The following is a 21,181-nucleotide window of genomic DNA, read 5'->3' on the forward strand; positions in this document are numbered from 1 at the left end:
AAAGAACGTTAAGCGATAGCTTATACATGAAAGAAATTAGTTACTGTGTGCAGTAGTCAAGCACAGTCTCTTCTTAATATCTTAAAACACATTGAAAAGTGTGTTTTACAGGAAAACATGTCTTATTCCATTAAAACACAAAATTGCTCTCTAGTGTGAAAGTATATCGATGGTTTAATAACACAGTCATTAACACACTAACACGTCAAGCTGGAAACCGAGGAGACGTATAGTCTAGTCGCACACTTTCATCCTTTAAATCATTGTAATTTCACTTATGGTAAAATCTAGATATAAGGAAAAATCAATTGTACCTTGTATTTCTCAGTTGTTTAAATATAAAATTAATAAATTATATCTTGATCGATAAAACACGTAGGCATACATCAGGAAAGGGTATCTTTCTATCCAACACATGAAAAATGAAATGAAATCTTTGAGTTTTACGTCCCACGGTTATGCCGGTTAGGCTAAAGGAGACGGTGATGATGAGTAATGAATATAATGGCGGAATGAATAAAGTGGAAGGAAACGGGAGAACCCCGAGAAAACCCACGCACACGGTGTTTGTCCACCACAAGTTCACCCCGAGAAAACCCACGCACACGGTGTTTGTCCACCACAAGTTCACTTGGCGGGGGCTGGGATCGAACCCGGGACCCCAAGCACCAGAGGGAACGCTCTACCACTGAGCCACCGCGGCCCCTTCTATCCAACACAGTTTATCATATAAAACTTTTACCTTAGTTCATAGTAGGCCTGCGATGGAAGACTACATGAATAAAGTAGAATCGAATAGAGTTGAGTTGGTCTGGAATAGAGGGCCATGCTTCTAAGGTACACTTCTTCTGCCAATTTCATTATATCCTCGGCCATCCATACTTAGTAGCTAACTCCAAATTTTAAATGCTGTTTCAACTGATATATTTATATACGTTTGAAAATAATAATAACTAACTGATTGGCGCTTAACGTCCCGTTTCAGTACCGAGGCTATAGGAGAGGAAACCTGATGCTTCAAGTAGAAGCAAACCACATTTTAGATCACCTAGGCAAGCACTCTCACTGGAAATCGAAGCTGGGGTCGTGCACACAAAATACGAGTGTTAGCGATTTTCCCATGGAGAACAACAAAAGAGGGCGAATATTTAGACCTACTGTATACATTAAAACATTGAAAACTTCCTGAAATCCACAAGTATGACTGGTTTCCAGCCATTAAAATATAAAAATAAAACATACGAAGAGATTCATTCAATGAATCGTACATCCAAATATATTTAAAAAGTGGGGGCTGGGGCACATAGTGTTCATCCAGCATTTCAAAAACAAAGGGACAGTTACAAGAAGTAGCGGACTTCAGTCGCACAAACAGTAACAAAGACGACGGGATTTGTGATGTGTTCAAAACACATATTCCAATTTCTAAGTTGTCGGCTTGAGCTTTTCATACCTTCGTGCCAGTTTAAACTTTAGCTTAAACCCCAACTGAAAGAGACTGAATGCAAGTTCTCGGACACAATTCCCAAAGATAATTTATTCCATTCTCCTACATTTCTCTACTTTCTCATTAAAACTAGACCTCTAATCTAATTCACATACTTTTACTAATGTTATTATAACATTTTGCCACATGAATATTAGATACAAAAGAACAGCTAATGTATTTGTGATACAGTACTTTCTCTATGGTAGTGCTGTACCCCAACCTGGGACATTCAATTGAATTTGCTTTTTGAGGAAGAGTAAGTGAAAATCAGATGAGAGGAAATAGCTGAAGTTAAAAAAATAGTTGTTGTTATTGGTTGTTTTCGATTACGTAAGCGGCACTGAATGTTGAGGCGGAAAGGACTACAGGAAACGGTGCATAAATTACAAGATTGTGAGATATTGCGTCAGAGTTTCATCAAGTTACACAAAAATAACGAGCATTAGTTGTTGAAATTGTATGAAAGACATGGAATACTAAACAGGCGAACAGTTTATCGTAGAAGGGGAGACGAAAGGAAACTTCAGAAAAGACGAGGAACATCAAACCTAATTTAGTACATTTTGGTACTTCTTGCACCCTTTTGACGCACCACTACAAAGAATTGTTCAAAAATTACAATTCTTACACAAATTTCCTTCTTATTGTCCCCTAAAAGGTTCCTATAGGGCGACATGAAAATATCTCACTTAGCATAGATAAAATTCAAGAGGCCAACCAAATGTAACTGTTGAAAATTTAAATTGCTTTACGAGTCGCGTATAAATACAGCTTTCGAATCTGTAGCATAAAAACTGAAGTGCAAAAAACACAAACCAACCTATACTAGATGCCACTTAAAAAGCACAAATGCTGCCTGAGTCTGAGCAGGACCAAACTGGTGGGTGCGTGCGGGGTTGCTTCCGAAGGGGCAGGCGCGTCAGCGTAGGAAGATATGTGCGCAAGTGAGTGTAATGGAAAGAAATGGGTTCTGGCAATAGTACTTTTCATGGTTTGATACTAGTAACGCTCCATTTGTAAACATAAAATACAAGTTCTGTACACTGTGTAGAAATATGCCGCCAGTGGAAGATAGCATCTAATACAGCCATCTTTCATATGCACTCACTTATCTTATCCCGGATGATCCGTTCAAATTTACCTGTAATCTTCCAAAATGTGGTGCGCCAAAACTATACCTGCACCTGGCTATGGCATTTAATATCTCCTCCAAAGCTGTGCAACACATAAGCCATGCAATTTATGCCATATAAATTATTTTTCCACTATCCTCGTTTATATGTATATTTGCCACCGCTGACGCGCCTGCTCCTTACGGCCGCACTCTGTGGCTAACGCTCGAGCCCCCTACTCCGCTTCTGCCCTTACTTAGATAGCATTCGTGTTCTTTAGTGGCCACCTAGCAGAAGTTAGTTCGTGTTTTATGCACTGTAGGTTTTACATACGTTTACCTTGTATTTCGAACAATAGTTACTAGGAAGTGAGCTAGGGTAACAACCTAGTGATTTGAGGAAAATTAAATAATACTAATTTTTCTTTTTCGATTTTCGTGTGGTCCAGCGATACAGTACTAATGTCCAAATTGCAAAAACCAAAGTTTAACATTTATATAGTCGCTATATGAATTTTCATTTGAAATGTTTACTTAATTTGCACATCGTTACTCAACTGTTTGCTTGCCTCAATAATACTGTTACCGGTAATAAGTGAATTAAACTCATTCTATTTATTTTATTACATTTATTTTCAGAATAAAGAAAAACTAAACAAGAAGATTAATTAAAATACATACAACGGTCTTATTACTAAGTAATCACTTTCTTCAGCAGGAACCTGCGTGTCTGCCTTCCTCTTCGCCGCCATTGTTGATTTGACTGTCAAATGTCAATACATCAATGTTGCTTGATTTTATTTCCTTAGACCATAATCTGTTACTACGTTCTTTTCATTTCTTGGAAAATTCGGAGCAAAGCAGTTTGAAATAAACAAAACTGTAAGGATTAGACTTCCCCTGCTTGATAAATGGTTATATGACCTATGGTTAAGTATATGGTTATATGGTTAAGTATATAAAAATTACTTATTAGCCACAATTAATGTGGGAAATACGCAAGAACAATACTACTCACCAAATCAAATTTTACTTATTATCCACAATTAATGTGATAAATACACAAGAACAATACTACTCACCAAATCAAATTTTGGGGAACGAACATTGGAAATGTAAACAATGTTCTTCTTCCTCTTTAACATTACAATGCATGATTTTTTTTTTATTTTCTGAGGAAAAAATGGTTTGCAACAGAAAAACAAAAATGAGTAGCGGAAGTACGGGTACGCTTAATAATGAGATCTATGCGGAGAGTATGGAATTTAAACTAGCTTTGAACGTTCCCAATCTGGTTCAACTGTTCAACATGCATTAGCAACTATATACCGTTATGTAGGAAAGTATAGCTTGTTTACCATTATGACCCATATCTGCCCCACTATGCATTTTAGGGTTAAGTACTCCGGTGCCAAATACCTGACCTCTTTTAGGCCATTTCTGGTGTTTGAATATGTATGAATAATTTACTTAACAAGCAATATATAAATTTAACATATATACTAAATATATCAATTGCATACACATCTCATTTCTGTATAATTAGTTAGAAAAAAACAGCGCTGGTGTAAGGTCACTTTGCATCTTGAGCATTTGTATAATAATTCTAGCTCATCTTTTATATATTTCAGTACCAAAAGAAAACAAATGAATTTTCTCTGGACGCTACTTATGAGCGTGTGGCCCCCCTCACTCCCATTCCATTTTAAATTCTCCCAGTTTTCCTTGGCTGAATTGGAATGAGGCCGCATGGATTATACGTCGACGCAAACTTTGTGTTAGTTTTATCCTTTTTATGAGTTGGCAATGCTGTGAGCAGTAACTTGTACTTCCGGTTGACCGAACAAAAAGGACGTGATGTGGTGATGTTCCAAAAAATAGTGCCGTAATTTCAAAAGCCATCCTAAGTTGTTTTTATTGATTTCAGAATTTTAAGTATAATATGTTAATGGCAAGATTATTTATCACCCGTGATCCATATTTTGGTTAACAATACTGCTTATGGATATTTTTTTTAAATAATCCTTTGGTGTGATTGGAGTAAGCTAACCGACGCTAGAAGAAGAAGGCGGGAACTGTGTGCGCGAAAATGGATGCAGCAATGAAAAGAAGAGGTACTTGGGCCAGCATCAAAATCCTAAGTTTATTCACCAATCCTTTGTGAAATCGCATCAATATAAGTCGGAGTGAACTGCAGAAATTGTGTTGTTTTATAATTCACGTAAGTTTTAGTGAAGTTCTACGAAAATAATACAAAATGCCTCAAATCGGCTCCAACTAAGTACGAGCACACCTTTTTAGTTTTGTGACACCGTTGTTGTTCAGCTCTAAACAACAAATCTAATGTTGAATTTCACTCATGTTATGATAAAGGAACATTGGTAAAACAAGAGATCAATATATTTTGTAAATTGTCAATCAGTGGAAACATAAGCCAGTACATTGCCAACTACGCAGCTGAATAATGAGAATAGAAACTATGTTGGAAAACAGGACATCCTTTCGAAGAAAAATGGGAAGAAGATTCTAGAAAACTGCCCTCCTATACATCTATTGCCCTCCCCCTTTCCTTTTTCAAAATCTCCAAAGCCCCAGTGCGTGTGTGAATTGGTGATTTGTTAAGCAATTTGCCGGCTTCGTCGTTATAGTTCAAAATTCAAATTCAAGTGTTCAAAATCCTTTTTTTTATTATTTTTATTCTTCCAATAAAATTCATGGGCTTGTATTCAATATGGTAAATGACAAATGAAAATCCTAAAATATAAAAATTACAGAGGTATCAAACTAAAACGTTGAAGTAAGTATGTATGTTGTATGTATAATACTTGTGTTTAAGTAAATCAATATCATACATGCATTATGTTTCAGTTGCTCCATACCAGTTTCTCACGCAAATCACTACTGGAACGGTAAGAATATTTGCTTGGTGTAGAAATTGTACGGATGTGTATCGGGCGTGTCACTGAGCGTGGGTACGCGCATAAACTGATTTGGATCGAACCCATCTTAATTAATGACTACATGCGATTCATCCCACAATCTCTAACCACTACTGCACAAAAGAGAATTCTATACTCCGTTCCATCATTCATATTCATTACAAATGGGAATTCTCAGTGTCTAAATAAAATAATTATACTTAGTGAAATCATAATCCAGGCGTACCGATCAAGACACGAGCCCCACAGGTCGTAAGTATACCTGCCCCGAACTGGAACCGAACCTAACACAATCCAATTGTGTTACAAAAATGGCGCTCCGAAACAGGAACAGAACTCCTTCACCGTACATGTAAAAAGTGGTGATTTATGTGCAGAAACGTAAAGGTATAAAGTATCTGACTCGTACTTAGAAATTTTCTGCAATTGTGAAAAATGGATGAAAGCACTGTTAAGTTATTGCTGGAAGCAATTAACGCAAATAAAATTGAAATGCAAAATTTACGTGAATCTTTAGAAAATAAAGTTGAAAAAGTTAATGAGTCTTTAGAAAGCAAAATTGGAAACTGTAATCAATCCTTGGGAGGAAAAATAGGAAAAACCGGTAAACAAGGTAACGTATGGGAATCTTTAGAAAGTACAATTAATAATTTTGGGAAATCTTTGGAAAGTAAATTTGTGGAAGTCAATGAAAGAATGGTAAAGCACGTCAACGATAAACTCCAGGCACAAATAGAAATTGTAAAGAAAGAAATCTGGGGTAAAAGTGAAGAAAAGGGGGTCCAAGCACTTGAAAAAATTGAATCAATCGAAGCTCCAATCGAAAAGTCTAGTTGTGCAGATGTAGAACAAGGGTGCCAAAAGGTAGTAAATGAATCAGTTTTTGTTAGCGCTTGCAATGGTAAAGAAACAAGTAGTCAGCCAGTGTCATACAAATGTAAAGGTTTAGTTAGCCAAACTGTTACGTCATGTAGGCCTAGTGTTCGTTCGAAGTTTAAACAGAAAGTAAATGCGTTGAACGTAAAATATTTGTCATGTTACGGAGGAAAATGCACTGATAGGTTTTGTACGTGTAATTGTACTAATGTAGTAATATTAATGAATGGAGGCAAGAGAATGCGCTCTTTACTCATTAGTCATATGTTGAATTTAATGGAGCTAGGATGCGTCCAAAGCACGTTACAAACAGATAAGTTTGCATGTATTCCAAGTAATGACATATGTTCGTACTTCGTGAACATAGTTAGGGTTCAGATTGACAAGAAGGAAAACAGTGGTAACAGTTCTCACTTGGTTGTGATAAATGTGTATGTTGCAAGTTTCAAGCGCATAAGGTTTTATTGTTTTCTATGCACCCAAATATGTGTAATGAATGATGAAATCAGTTCAGGCACTAGTAACATCAATGAGAATAATGTTAGTGGAATATCATGGCACAAACAAGTTGAAAGTTGTCGAAATAATTTTAGTAAGTTGCAATACATTTTGAGTAAATCCGTCAGCAAGTATAAATATTGGTCACAACGTAGTAAGCACGCGTCCGATAAGAAACGAAAGTTGTGTAAATTGAAACGAAAAATAAAAGGAATGCACAAAATATTGCGATCTTTTGAAAGAATGTCAAAGTTTGTCCGTAGGAATTTTAAGAAAACCCAATGTAAGCACAAAGGCAATTGTATGGTGGTAAGTAGTAATGAAAAAAGCAATGTAGTCACTCCAGAAAAAGCACAATCAGAAAATGTAAGTGAAAAGCAAAATGAAAAGTTGAAACCTAGTAAGCGTTGTAAGTTGTTCAAAAAGCCAAAAGTCAATGCGAATGGAAAACATATGCAGAAGTTAGTCGTTAAAAATTATGATGCTGTCCGTGAAAAATGTGGAAATCAAGTGAAAAAACCGTGTAGTAGCCAGGCGTCGAAAATTCAAAACAAACGCGAGAAAAAGGCAAAAGTTAGGTTAGTCCAACGAACTTGTGCTAGGTGGCACGAGTATTCAGTAACAGCACCTACGCGTAATCACACAGGGAAAATGAGAAACCAGGTTGATCACAAAAGTAAATTCAATGTTTCATACAAGATTAGGCAGAAAAGTTCACGCAACAAAATTTTGAACGAAAATAAGTGCAGTAAACATAATTACAAAATATGTGGAAATTGCATGTTAGTGAAGCAATGTGGTAAGTCGAAAGTCAAAAATTCTGCCAATATACGATTTGTTGTTGCTGCTGATCGTGAAAAATCATACGTGTATGGAAAGCCAGTGTTTATCAAAGTAAATATTTGCTGCAGAAAACACACAGGCAATTGCGAAAACATGTTTATTAAACGTTTTGGAATAAAATTCAAAATTCTTGTTGTACTTGAGAAACCAAGAGTAGGAATTGGATAAAGATATGCTTGCGAGAAAACTGGACTGTGTATATTTTGAAAATTTGACCGTAGCAATGTTTAAGATTCTTGAATATTACAAAAAAAAAAGAGATGAATGCAAGATTAAATATTTTGTTTTTAGAATGTAAAGAAATTAGAAATTGAAAAGATTGGCGAATTGTTAGATCCTTTAACTGGTAAATCAATCGGTTCACATTCAGTGGATAGACTTAAGGTGTGGAAACCTACGAAACAAACTCGTAAAATCTGGTTAAATCTTGCAGTAAAACATAGTTCTGAGAAATACCATGATGTAATTTCAAGCGAATTTAAAAATTCAGATCTAGAAAGCAGTGTTGAAACTGTTCTTTGCAATGCATTAACTACAACACCAGTATGTTTATCTCAAAGTGTTCAATCTAGAAGTAATAACCAACGAATACATAAAATATTGGAGAAATTGCTAGATATTGATAAGTATTTGAATTTTCTGTACTGTAAAAATTTGTGTTCATCCGATGTGTTGGAATTTGCGTTAGTAAATCTACAGAATCCTTATGTGGCACTAAATCAACAAGTACAAGGAATGTAAAAAAAAAAAAAAAAAAAGGTCGTTTCATATGATATATACAGGCATCTGTGACCCGCTATGCGACTTCCAGATGGCCGTTGATATTTCTTTTCCAAAGTAATGGAAAAACTAGCAAAGAAATATGCCAAGTTATGGAGATGAGGTACCCCCCCCCCTTATATGTGTATTGGGTAATGTAACATGTTTTTAACGCTCGGAGTAAGCTATTTTGGTAAATCCCATTCTTTATTATTTTAAGTTTTTAACCTTGTATTCTTTAATTCGGCCTCATCTCGGGGAGGTAGAACAAATAATTCATTGTGGGTAGGTTCCTTTGAAATTTAGCCAGGCAGATCCCGTCGAGTGATCAGAGAGAGTCATAACTAAATTATTACGTTGTTAAAAATTTAGCTGTGAATCTTTAAGGCGCCGATAAAATTTAATTAAATCTCGACAAAACGTATATTACTCAATATTGTGTGAAATAAAGTTTTTAATATGTAATATGTTTTAAAAATTTGTTTACGAATGAAAGATTTCATTTCATATATTCGTGTTATTGTATTATTGTATTGTGTTTACAGTTAATTAACTAATTAATAGTGCTGTTTAAATGTTGTATTTTAAAGGTTTGAAGAATGGAAATATTATATTATTAAGAGTTATTCTGAGAATTAGTTATAAGGAAGCATATATTAATGAAAAGGTTATTTTTGCATTTCATGTGTCATTTTTCTCAAAATATTGAAAATTTTATGTGTTCAGTATGATAATTATCTTTAGTGTAAGATGTTAAAACACGAGTCAGATACTTACAAAAAAAAATAAATAAAAAAAATAAATTGAAAATTTTATGATCTAAGTAATAGTGTAAGAAATATATTGGTTTGATGTTAATAAATAAAATATGAATAAGATATAATATAAAACGAAAATGTAATAGATAATCAATATTACTCAACTTATATTGAAATATTGTCTTATAAAAACAAATGTAATCTTATATTTACACACATACAAAAAAAAGCCCATTTAAAGTATATAGCCCATGAAATAAAAGTCCATCTACGTTTGTGTAAAGTGTTAGTGAACTATAATGGATCAATATTAATAACGGAAGAAAGAAGAGGAATAATAACCGGAAAAATAACTCTAAGAAGAGGAAACCTAAGGTCCCAGGGTTCTGATAATCTTCAAAGAAGATCATCGTCCATGTCGCACGCCATTTATGAGCGTGTGGCCCCCCTCACTCCCATTCCATTTTAAATTCTCCCAGTTTTCCTTGGCTGAATTGGAATGAGGCCGCATGGATTATACGTCGACGCAAACTTTGTGTTAGTTTTATCCTTTTTATGAGTTGGCAATGCTGTGAGCAGTAACTTGTACTTCCGGTTGACCGAACAAAAAGGACGTGATGTGGTGATGTTCCAAAAAATAGTGCCGTAATTTCAAAAGCCATCCTAAGTTGTTTTTATTGATTTCAGAATTTTAAGTATAATATGTTAATGGCAAGATTATTTATCACCCGTGATCCATATTTTGGTTAACAATACTGCTTATGGATATTTTTTTTAAATAATCCTTTGGTGTGATTGGAGTAAGCTAACCGACGCTAGAAGAAGAAGGCGGGAACTGTGTGCGCGAAAATGGATGCAGCAATGAAAAGAAGAGGTACTTGGGCCAGCATCAAAATCCTAAGTTTATTCACCAATCCTTTGTGAAATCGCATCAATATAAGTCGGAGTGAACTGCAGAAATTGTGTTGTTTTATAATTCACGTAAGTTTTAGTGAAGTTCTACGAAAATAATACAAAATGCCTCAAATCGGCTCCAACTAAGTACGAGCACACCTTTTTAGTTTTGTGACACCGTTGTTGTTCAGCTCTAAACAACAAATCTAATGTTGAATTTCACTCATGTTATGATAAAGGAACATTGGTAAAACAAGAGATCAATATATTTTGTAAATTGTCAATCAGTGGAAACATAAGCCAGTACATTGCCAACTACGCAGCTGAATAATGAGAATAGAAACTATGTTGGAAAACAGGACATCCTTTCGAAGAAAAATGGGAAGAAGATTCTAGAAAACTGCCCTCCTATACATCTATTGCCCTCCCCCTTTCCTTTTTCAAAATCTCCAAAGCCCCAGTGCGTGTGTGAATTGGTGATTTGTTAAGCAATTTGCCGGCTTCGTCGTTATAGTTCAAAATTCAAATTCAAGTGTTCAAAATCCTTTTTTTTATTATTTTTATTCTTCCAATAAAATTCATGGGCTTGTATTCAATATGGTAAATGACAAATGAAAATCCTAAAATATAAAAATTACAGAGGTATCAAACTAAAACGTTGAAGTAAGTATGTATGTTGTATGTATAATACTTGTGTTTAAGTAAATCAATATCATACATGCATTATGTTTCAGTTGCTCCATACCAGTTTCTCACGCAAATCACTACTGGAACGGTAAGAATATTTGCTTGGTGTAGAAATTGTACGGATGTGTATCGGGCGTGTCACTGAGCGTGGGTACGCGCATAAACTGATTTGGATCGAACCCATCTTAATTAATGACTACATGCGATTCATCCCACAATCTCTAACCACTACTGCACAAAAGAGAATTCTATACTCCGTTCCATCATTCATATTCATTACAAATGGGAATTCTCAGTGTCTAAATAAAATAATTATACTTAGTGAAATCATAATCCAGGCGTACCGATCAAGACACGAGCCCCACAGGTCGTAAGTATACCTGCCCCGAACTGGAACCGAACCTAACACAATCCAATTGTGTTACATACTGTAGGTTAGTTGGATATATTTGTCCGGTTCCGGACGGTCGGTAGACTACAGCTGAGGGGAACCTATGGGCTATTACTTTATTATTATTATTATTGTCCCTCAAATACGTTTTACATTGGAATAGAGGAGAGAATTTGGCAAGGAAGCAGGTGGCGTTTTTGGCTTTTTATATTTTCCTTTAATTTTCTTGAGATAAGTTTTATGAATAAAAGTAATGTAGGTGATTTGGTAACGTTTGTTATGAATGGTCTGATAACTTTTATATACACAAATAAATATTTATAATCAACTTTTTTTTTTAGTTTTGTGGCATCTTCACCTTACAAAAACATTATGATCCTTTAGATGACGAAGCAGCGGAACAGATATATATATATATATATATATATATATATATATATATATATATATATATAGGGGGAGGGTAGTACACAGTGGATCAATTTTTAAAACTTTCAGCACAAATCCGTTTAATGCAACTATTACTGGAATTTGTTTAGTGTAGAACATGGACACATGTCTCCACTACATTCGTAAGTAATTTATTAATATGAAGCGCTGCTCTGTATTTTACAGTTACAGTTAACGCTAATGCTTGTAAAGTGATTCACTGTGTACCACCATCGTACACAGTGGATCATATATGCGTACACAGTGGATCAAAGGAACAATGTATTGAAAGTAATAAATAGAAACCGTATGATAAAGGGGCCCATCACCTGAAAATCTCCAAATCTACATAAAATTGTAAGCATTATTGTCAAAATCTCTATTACTCACAATACAAAATAAATTTTAAAATTCTAAATAAAAGTTAGAATCGAAGTATTACAAGCATCTTAATAGCATAGTATTAATTTCAGAAATTGATTACCAAAATAAACAATACAAACGACTGTTATAAAATAAACTTTTTAGACAATTAAATTGATATCTTGTACGGAGAATCTTTGGTTTTGGACTAGTAAATTTAGTAGTTATGCACAACAGCATAATCAGTTTGTTATAAAATGGAGAATTTAACTTTCTGTACTGAGTTCAATTAGTCTGATTATTCAAATTATCAGTTTCACTATGACGACAAAAATATATGTCCAGCTCGACATTATCATTCTTTGTAACTTCAAAAGGTTAGCGGAGATCAATTCCATGGAACTCTACCGGCAACCTGATATTAACAGACAGTATTTTATTCTTCACAATAAGAGGTTTTGGAAGCCGTCTTACTATTCAAATATTGTGTGTGGGTAAAATATCTGGATTATTTGGGTGGACGAAACTTTCATGTATCTTGAGTTGAGTTGATTTTGAGTTTAACGTCCCTTTTCAGCAGCGAGGCTAAATGAGACGTGGACTTTCATGTATCTTCTCACTTCTTAGAAACGAAATCTAAAAATCATTTTTTATTGTCTTTCCTAGTCGTGATTTGACCAATGTAAGTGAAAGAAATCTTACAAGAACGTAATCACCAGGTTGAACTTTTCTTTGACTCTGTTCCAAATCATCAATAAGTAGGCTAGTAGTTTCTGTCTCTAAAGTAACATGGTCCGTATTCCTTAGCGTGAGGGGCATAATCGTGTGACGTTAAACTGAAAGATTTCGTTTTCTAAAGTATCATCATCATCTAAAGAATCTTATAATATAATTGACTTAAAATCATCATTCCCCGTTGAACTATCATTTTCTTTTCCTTTCTTCAGGACTGAAAGTCTTTATTTTATCCGTTTTGCTTCAGATTGCTGCTGAATTTGTACTCCTTTTATTCACGGGCTTCTTTCTCTGTTATTACTTTCTTGGATGTATGATCTATTCTAGTTCATGTTTAAGTTGGAAATACGTGAAAGGCTACAGAATTTGGGATATTTCGTAGATAAGTTACGTAAATTACTAAAGAATGCCTCAGCATTGTGTTTGTTGAATGACATCAATCTTGAGAGTCTAAGATTGACGCTATTCAACACATCTTCGGGATTTCGAATACTAAGATCTTTATTACGATTCACTCTAGACCAGAATTTTGCTTTTTTCCCACTAAGCAGGTATCGATATATTATTCTTATCAATTTCATATGCCAAACGCCTCACGGCAACGTAGACTAAGATATTTTGTTGCACATTTTTATATATTTCGGAAATAAATGCTCCAACTCTGAAGTGAATATTTGTCGTACAGAATAATTTGACTTCATTTTAACATTGTCACCTGGTACTTTCTTATTTTTTGACACATCTGCTCAAAGTTGTGTAATCAATGTTCTTCAATTTACCAACGCTGCTAATAGAATATCCCTGCCCCACCACTAATTGCACTGCTTCTCTCATCTAAATAAATGTCTTTCATGTTGCCTTGCGTATATTTCCTTGTGGTTAAACCATTAATCTGTAACGTGTAACATGATATTAAAAGCTCCGTGAAATGCCAATACTATGACTTGTTTCTAAACGAGTATGCCAAATACATTGAACTTCTATAAACACAATGAGGTACAGAGTGGATCAATCCACTGTGTACCACACCGATGTGATCCACTGTGTACTTGTTGGTGTCAACCCAAACAGTTTCCCACAACAAGGAACTATTAAAGTAGAAGAACAAAATAAACAATGCTATATTACAAATACATTCTTACCTACCTCCCTGCGATATTCTAAATTACAAGATAAATCACAGCGTCAGAGCATTCACTTCTATTACTTCATTTTTTACTTCAGCACAAGGAAAACATATTTTTCACTTCACCACAAATAAGAAGCATCCATTGTTGTTGACATTTCGTTCATAAGTGTGTAATGTGAAAACAGAATAACTGACATGCGCTAGCTGAATTTGTGCAATAAATAAATGAATAATGCCTTCTGATCCACTGTGTACTACCTTCCCCCTATATATATATATATATATATATATATATATATATATATATATATATATATATATATGTAATGGTTGGCTCTAGAGAATTCATATATGTTCGTATAATATTTGTTATGGTATTATAACTTCGACATATCAATGAAATGTGATGTCAGAAATTAAACATTTTTCAGTTTTAAACTTGAAATTATCCTTTATTACCATACAATCTCAAAAGTTCTCTCGTTTCAGATAATTGCAAAAATACATTTTTAAAAAATCCAAACTTGTGTGTCGTTGTTAACGTTTGTTACGATGGAATATGGCTTCATATGCTTAATTTTCGGTTTGGATTGTTTTTCTAGTTGTGCTTGTCGTACTATTGCTATTAGCATAGCAATAGTATGATCTGTCAGGAAAGTAAATGTACACCTCTTTTTCGAGTCTGGCATTCCTGCGCTCCATCCGTGGAGAGTATGAGAATTAAATCAATCAAATGTTTACTGAGGGGCAAAAAGAAAAGCTTAATCTGAATAAGACATTGCAGAGGGGCACAAGCTGTGAATACGAATAGTGCATAGTGTAAATAAAGGACGACACCGAAAGAGAAAGCCAGAAACAGCTGTTAAACTTACAAAAAAAGAGTAAAAATTGTCGAAATGGGAACATAAAACACAAATACAACAAATACGCCGACAACTAAACGATCACCATGCCATGATCTTGGTGTAGTTGTTAAGGTGTTGGCTTACAAATGCAAAGGACGCAAGTTCGAATCCTCGGCAAGCAAATTTTTAAAAATTTTTGTTAATAATACATACAACTCATGAGAGATGGTAAAAGAGGTCGTATTTAGTTTTTCGTAGCAATTATTATTGGTAATGTTTAGTACTGATAATACTTTTTGTCTTTGCGTATTGCTTTTGTTCTTGTCTTCATTTCGAAAGAGAAGAATATCCGAACAAATGCCACCAAAATTCCTCATATTTTGAATGTAAACGCCATTTGCAATTAGTGAAGAATAAAAATTGAACGTTCCGATGTAGCTGCAAAAAGTAAAAAGAAAAACATGGAAGTGAACCATACTCATGGTTATTAAAAATACAATTTCTACATGCCTTACACCTCCCGACCACGTTTCTACGTTAGCAAGTAAGAGGTTTGTGTTTAGGTTAGGCTGGTCAATACGTTTTGTAAAGGGACCCGGTTTAGCTCTGACGCACCACAGGTGCGAGAAGGGAGAAAAACACTTTTTCTCTCTCCCTCTGTGTGTCTATTTATCTATCTATTTGTATATATATAACGCTATTTGTGAATGCCATAACCACCCTAATTTTCAGCGGATTGAGACGAAACTTGGCACAAACATTAATTGTTGAAATATCTTGATGAGTTCGTTAACCAGAATAATCAGATGAAAATGTTCAAAATGGTGGCCCTTCAAACTCTTAAAAAGTTCCAAGGGAACCAAATTTCGCCCATAAATAGGTATTCAGAAAGTTTGAATAAATTTTCCTCTTTTACTGAAATATTTGTGTGCAGAAACTTATTGAAATATTGGACCCGATTAATCGCCTAAAGAAGGTTCACGCCCTTTCGCTACGGTCAGTTTTTTTTTTTTTTTTTTTTTTGCATGAGGGGGTTATTTTCCTATCGGAACAAGATGATTGTTAGTGATGATATGAAATTACACATTGAAAGTGAAGTAACTTGTGTAACGTGTTATTTGAAAGAATAATATAATAAATGTGCATTCCTCTAACACAGAGAACTGTAAATCATGTATTTCGAGTTCGGGAGCCTGAATGGCGAGGAGTGTTATTTGATTTGCTTTTTTGTAACACATTGCATTGCAAATAAAGGTAGACAACATTAGTGGTAAGTAAAATAATAATAATAATAATAGGTGTTGTTTGTGGCAGGGTAATATCTTAATCAATTCTTCTTCAAACGTAATGATTGTAACGCCATATCTCCCTTACAAACAAAATATTAGCAATTTATATCGAGAGAACGAGAAACTGTAGAGCGATGGGAGCAACGTTGGACAGTATGCACTCATAGTACTCAGAAAAATAAGCGATTTCAATGCAAAAGGAACGAAGAGTCATTGTCATGGGTACTCATGGGGCCACGGCAGAGCCCTCTTTAGGCAAAGTGTCAATAACTTATATCGAGAGGTGATACTGGGATGGGACCAACTTTGGACACCGTGGACCCATAAAGCGCATCGAAAAAAATAGGGGGGGGGGCGCCAGCCAGCCTTACTTATTTCCACATAATAATATAAAATTATGTTGTCGAAATACACGCACGAGTTAGCTACTAATATTTCATATTATTATTATTATTATTATCGACAGCGTCTTTTCATTACGTGTGCGTGTTTGACATGAAGCCAAAGAGAAGATCCATCATTCGTAGAAAGAATAATAGTCAGTTACTTTAACTGTGAACGACAGCGAAAAATACGAAAAGAGTGAACTAACTGTAGCGTAAAGAAGCAATATTTTCTCTCAAATGGATAAAAAATCAAGCCGAGATTGATTCGAACTCGCATGGACGGCGCGAAAAGCCAGTGCTTTGTCCACTTTTTTTTTTTTTTAACTGACTCACTGAACGTGTTTCAGTAACTTACTTATTGCTAATTTTACTTGCTTCACTCGTTTAACTTGCTTTGTCTAATAACTTATAACGACAGGGACACGAACACAGAAACATCGAGAACAGTTAAAAATCATAGATGCTCTCCCGCCGGGAATCGAACCCGGAACTCCATACACCAAAGGCGCACGTGCTAGCGACTAGACCAGCGGGAAGGGCACCGCTCTCTCCCTGTGTCGTTAGGGATTACGACCACTGTCTTGCCAGCTATCACTTCCGTGTGTTGTATACTATGATCACATGTTTCTTCTCTGCTGGAAGAGTAAAACCTACATTATATGTAATACATGAGGTATTTAGACCTACATGCTCTTCATATAATGTAATAAAAGGGTCATGCTGGGAATAAGAAAAAGAACATTCCTTGGACAAAACGGAAACTATTGGCATCAGAAATATTTATCTACGAGGCATGCGCAGTAGTATATTTCAGAATAGTTACTGTTTTGTTCAGTAAACGAAGAAAGGGGTATAAAAAAGCAAATATGTCGCGTCAACGAGATCGACCAGATTTGACGGGGGCGGAAGCAGATGTATAGTAATACAACAACTTCGCTCAGTTGATACGAGCCGAGCCGGTTGATATCACTACCCGAGTTGGTCTTCTGCTTGGGCTCAAGAATTCGACCGTGCAGGTCTCAGCCTTAATTTTAAGAACTACAGTATATACTTATATTGGTGATTACGACATTTGAGGCTGTCTCGTAATAATAATAAAAAAACTCTTGTCTTCTCGTTATCTAGACGAGACGAGATACACTAAAATTGCCCCACGAGTTGCACCAAAATTACGAGAGGAGACGCACCCTTGCCGTGAGCAACACTAAAAGTATCCCACATTACTGCCTACATTTCTCATGGCTTTCGGTTTCCAGTCTAATCAGGCCATTATTTCAAAACGAGTTAAAACGAGCTGAACGAGCGAGAGAGCCATTATAAAACTCGACTCAACTCGAAACTCGACCTCGAAAACAGCGCCTTGGCTTGGAACTCAACTCAAGAAAAATACCTTTGACTCGACTCGGATTGAACTCGAGTCGAGTCGAATTTTGGCTCGACTCCTGCTCATCCCTATTCGTATTTGTATTTTGTTTCCACTTCAACAATTTCTACTCTTTTTTTCTTCGTTTACCTATTGTTTCTGGATTTCTCTGTCGGTGTCGTCCTTTATTAACACCATGCACTATTCTTATTCCCAGCTTGTGACCCGCTTCAATGTCTTATTCAGTTTAGGCTTTTCTCCTTACATTGACTTGACATGTGATTGATTTAATTCTCACTTTCCGCGCACGACGGATGAAAATGTTTTATTATTATTATTATTATTATTATTATTATTATTATTATTATTTTTATACTATTGAACTTGCACGGCGAAATTACTGTATAATACGATATCATTTCAGTAATTTTATTCCATTGTATGTTATTTAATTTATTAATGGGCACTAAATTGTCTCCAGATCAACGAGTAAATTAACTACGGCATGCACTTTGGTGGAAATATCATTACATGAACATGTTTGGAACGAACCAATAATCTTATTGTAATGATATTTCCACCAAAGTGCATGCCGTAGTTAATTTATTCGTTGATCTGGAGACAATTTAGTGCCCATTAATAAACTAAATAACATACAATGGAGTAAAATTACAGAAATGATATCGTATTATACAGTAATTTCGCCGTGCAAGTTCAATAGTATAATAATAATAATAATAATAATAATAATAATAATAATAATAATAATAATAATAATAATAATAAAACATTTTCATCTGTCATGCGCGGAAAGTGAGAATTAAATCAATCACGTGTGAAGTCAATGTAAGAAGAAAAGCCTAAACTGAATAAGACATTGAAGCGGGTCACAAGCTGGGAATAAGAATAGTGCACGGTGTAAATAAAGGACGACACCGAAAGAGAAATCCAGAAACAGCAGGTAAAAGGAGAAAAAAGAGTAGACATTGTTGAAGTGGAAACATAAAATACAAACACGAATAGGGATGAGCACAAGTCGAGCCAAAATTCAATTCGACTCGAGTACAATTTGAGTCGAGTCAAAGGTAATTTTCTTGAATTGAGTTCCGAGCCAAGTCGCTGTTTTCGAGGTCGAGTTTCGAGTTGAGTTGAGTTTGATAATGGCTCTCTCGCTCGTTCAGCTCGTTTTAACTCGTTTTGAAATATTGGCCTGATCAGACTGGAAAGCAAAAGCCATGAGAAATGTAAGCAGTAATGTGGAATACTTTTAGTGTTGCTCACGACAGGGGTGCGTCTCGTCTCGTAATTTTAGTGCATCTCGTGGGGCAATTTTAGTGTATCTCGTCTCGTCTAGATAACGAGAAGACAAGAGTTTATTATTATTATTATTATTACCAGACAGCCTCAAATGTCGTAATCACCAATATAAGTATATACTGTAGTTCTTAAAATCAAGGCTGAGATCTGCACGGTCGAATTCTTGAGCCCAAGCAGAAGACCAACTCGGGTAGTGATATCAACCGGCTCGGCTCGTATCAACTGAGCGAACAGCTCGAGTCGGCTCGGTTGGGATGAGCCGATGACCCGAGCCGGCTTAGTTGGAACAAGCCATCGACTCAGCTCAATTGAGGCGATGGCTCGAGCTTTCTCGGTTGGGATGGGTCACCTACTCGGCTCATGTGAACCGGTTCGAGCCAGCTAAGTTGAAACTAGTTCATCAGCACGTTTCGACTCAGCTCAACTAAGCCGATAGCTCAAATCGGCTCGGTGTGGTGAGCTGTTGGCTCGGCTCACTTCTCGATTCGGTTCGATATTGAATGAGCTGTAAGCCGAGCCGCTCGAGCCGTTGAGAAGCCCAAACCCGGTCCCAGCTGTTTTGAATATGTTTGGATGAAGCCTATAACTTTTAACAATTTTTTGCTCGAGCCCGAATACTTGCCCCTTCGTAACTCAAACCCAGAACGTGACCGATGTCCTTGCCTCCTGAAGACTTCCAGACAACCGAGATCGACAGTCAATTAGCTTTTACTATTCAGATACAAACCGTATATCTTTTAAAGATTATACATGGAGTTGATATAATAATAATAATAATAATAATAATAATAATAATAGTTTTAAACTTGCCCTGAAATTTGGCAAAACTTACTTAAAAGTAGAGATTTCGGGGAAAGGGTTCCGTACCTTCAAGACACACCTCTGCAACTACCAACATTTTAAACTAGAACCTTTTATTGAAGTTTCATGTAGAAAGTATGTTTTGAGGAAAATAACTGTAATAAATATAACTGAATATCACGCGACAGTAAGGCATATAATAAACTAATTTTTAGAATATGCAGAGGTAAATATAAAAGCTTTGCTACAAAAATACCTACACAGTGCATAATTCAATGAGCTTTGAAATACAATGTAAAGAAATAGCCTATGAGATTCAGTCTACAGAGCAATTGTTACTTAAAGAATGGACATACACTATTTCGAGAATCGAGACAAGACGGGAAATGTTTACGATACTTTTCGTCTCGTCTCGATTCTCATCTCCAAAGAGAGACGAAAATTTTGATTTAGCCCTGACCCGTCTCGAATGTAAAATGTTAATTCTCATGTTATTTTATTTGTTTTAGAAACGAGATGAGAAACTCCTCTTCTCGTGAGCAACATTAAACCAAACCGAAATATTCTTTCCAAATGTCACCTTTCTCCTTGTAATGGTATGACCTGAGCGATAATTTAGCTTCTAGCTTTTAATCTTCTACGAGATAATAATTATTATTATTATTACTATTATTATTCCTGAAGATTTGATAGTTCAAGTATTGAAACATCCGAGTATTCAAATATCTGAATATAATAAAACGTATGTTATCGCTGATCAATCGCCATCAAAAATTCTAAAGTAAGAAAAAAAAATTGCAACGTGCATTCGCAGAAGCACCTTGACCACTGAACCGCGATAGCTAGGCGGTAAACGATCCGTCTTTAGTCTGGTTACGTTAGGTTTTTTGTCTCCGCTTGCAAACTTGTATGTTATATTTTTCGATTCAAAATGTCTTTCGTATTTCTTTTATGAAGTCGGCAAAGTTTACATTAATAACTTGAGTTTTTCTTAAACCACTGGTTCACAAGTTCGTTCTTTCTCCACACGAAACTACAAATATGACAGATTGAATTCTCATACTCCCCATTTCTTTCAAAGCAGTCGCCATTACCTGGTCAAAGACTTATTTCCGCCACGATTCATATTAACCAAAATAAATTCATTTTTCGGAAGCGGAACTTTCACTTTCTGGATTTCGGAAAATTATGGAATTCAGTTATACTCCGGAATTCAGAAGAATTTCGGAACTCGGAAAGAATCCGGAATTTAGAAAATTCCGGAATTGAGAAAAACTCC

General features: G+C 35.4%; 1 protein-coding gene across 1 annotated transcript in view; it reads right to left on the reverse strand.

The window, feature by feature from the left end:
• Nucleotides 1-3,434, reverse strand: part of Cpsf73 (cleavage and polyadenylation specificity factor 73) — a 65,445-nt gene extending 62,011 nt beyond the window's left edge. The window contains exon 1 of the mRNA XM_081742580.1: nt 3,282-3,434. Within this exon, the coding sequence (XP_081598706.1) occupies nt 3,282-3,352 (71 nt within the window). The 5' untranslated portion in view covers nt 3,353-3,434. The remainder of the gene's footprint in view (nt 1-3,281) is intronic.
• Nucleotides 3,435-21,181: the final 17,747 nt, after the last annotated feature.

This window comes from Thermobia domestica, chromosome 16, assembly GCF_964235325.1.
Source record: "Thermobia domestica chromosome 16, izTheDome1.hap1.1, whole genome shotgun sequence".
In the NCBI taxonomy this organism is placed as follows: Eukaryota; Metazoa; Arthropoda; class Insecta; order Zygentoma; family Lepismatidae; genus Thermobia; species Thermobia domestica.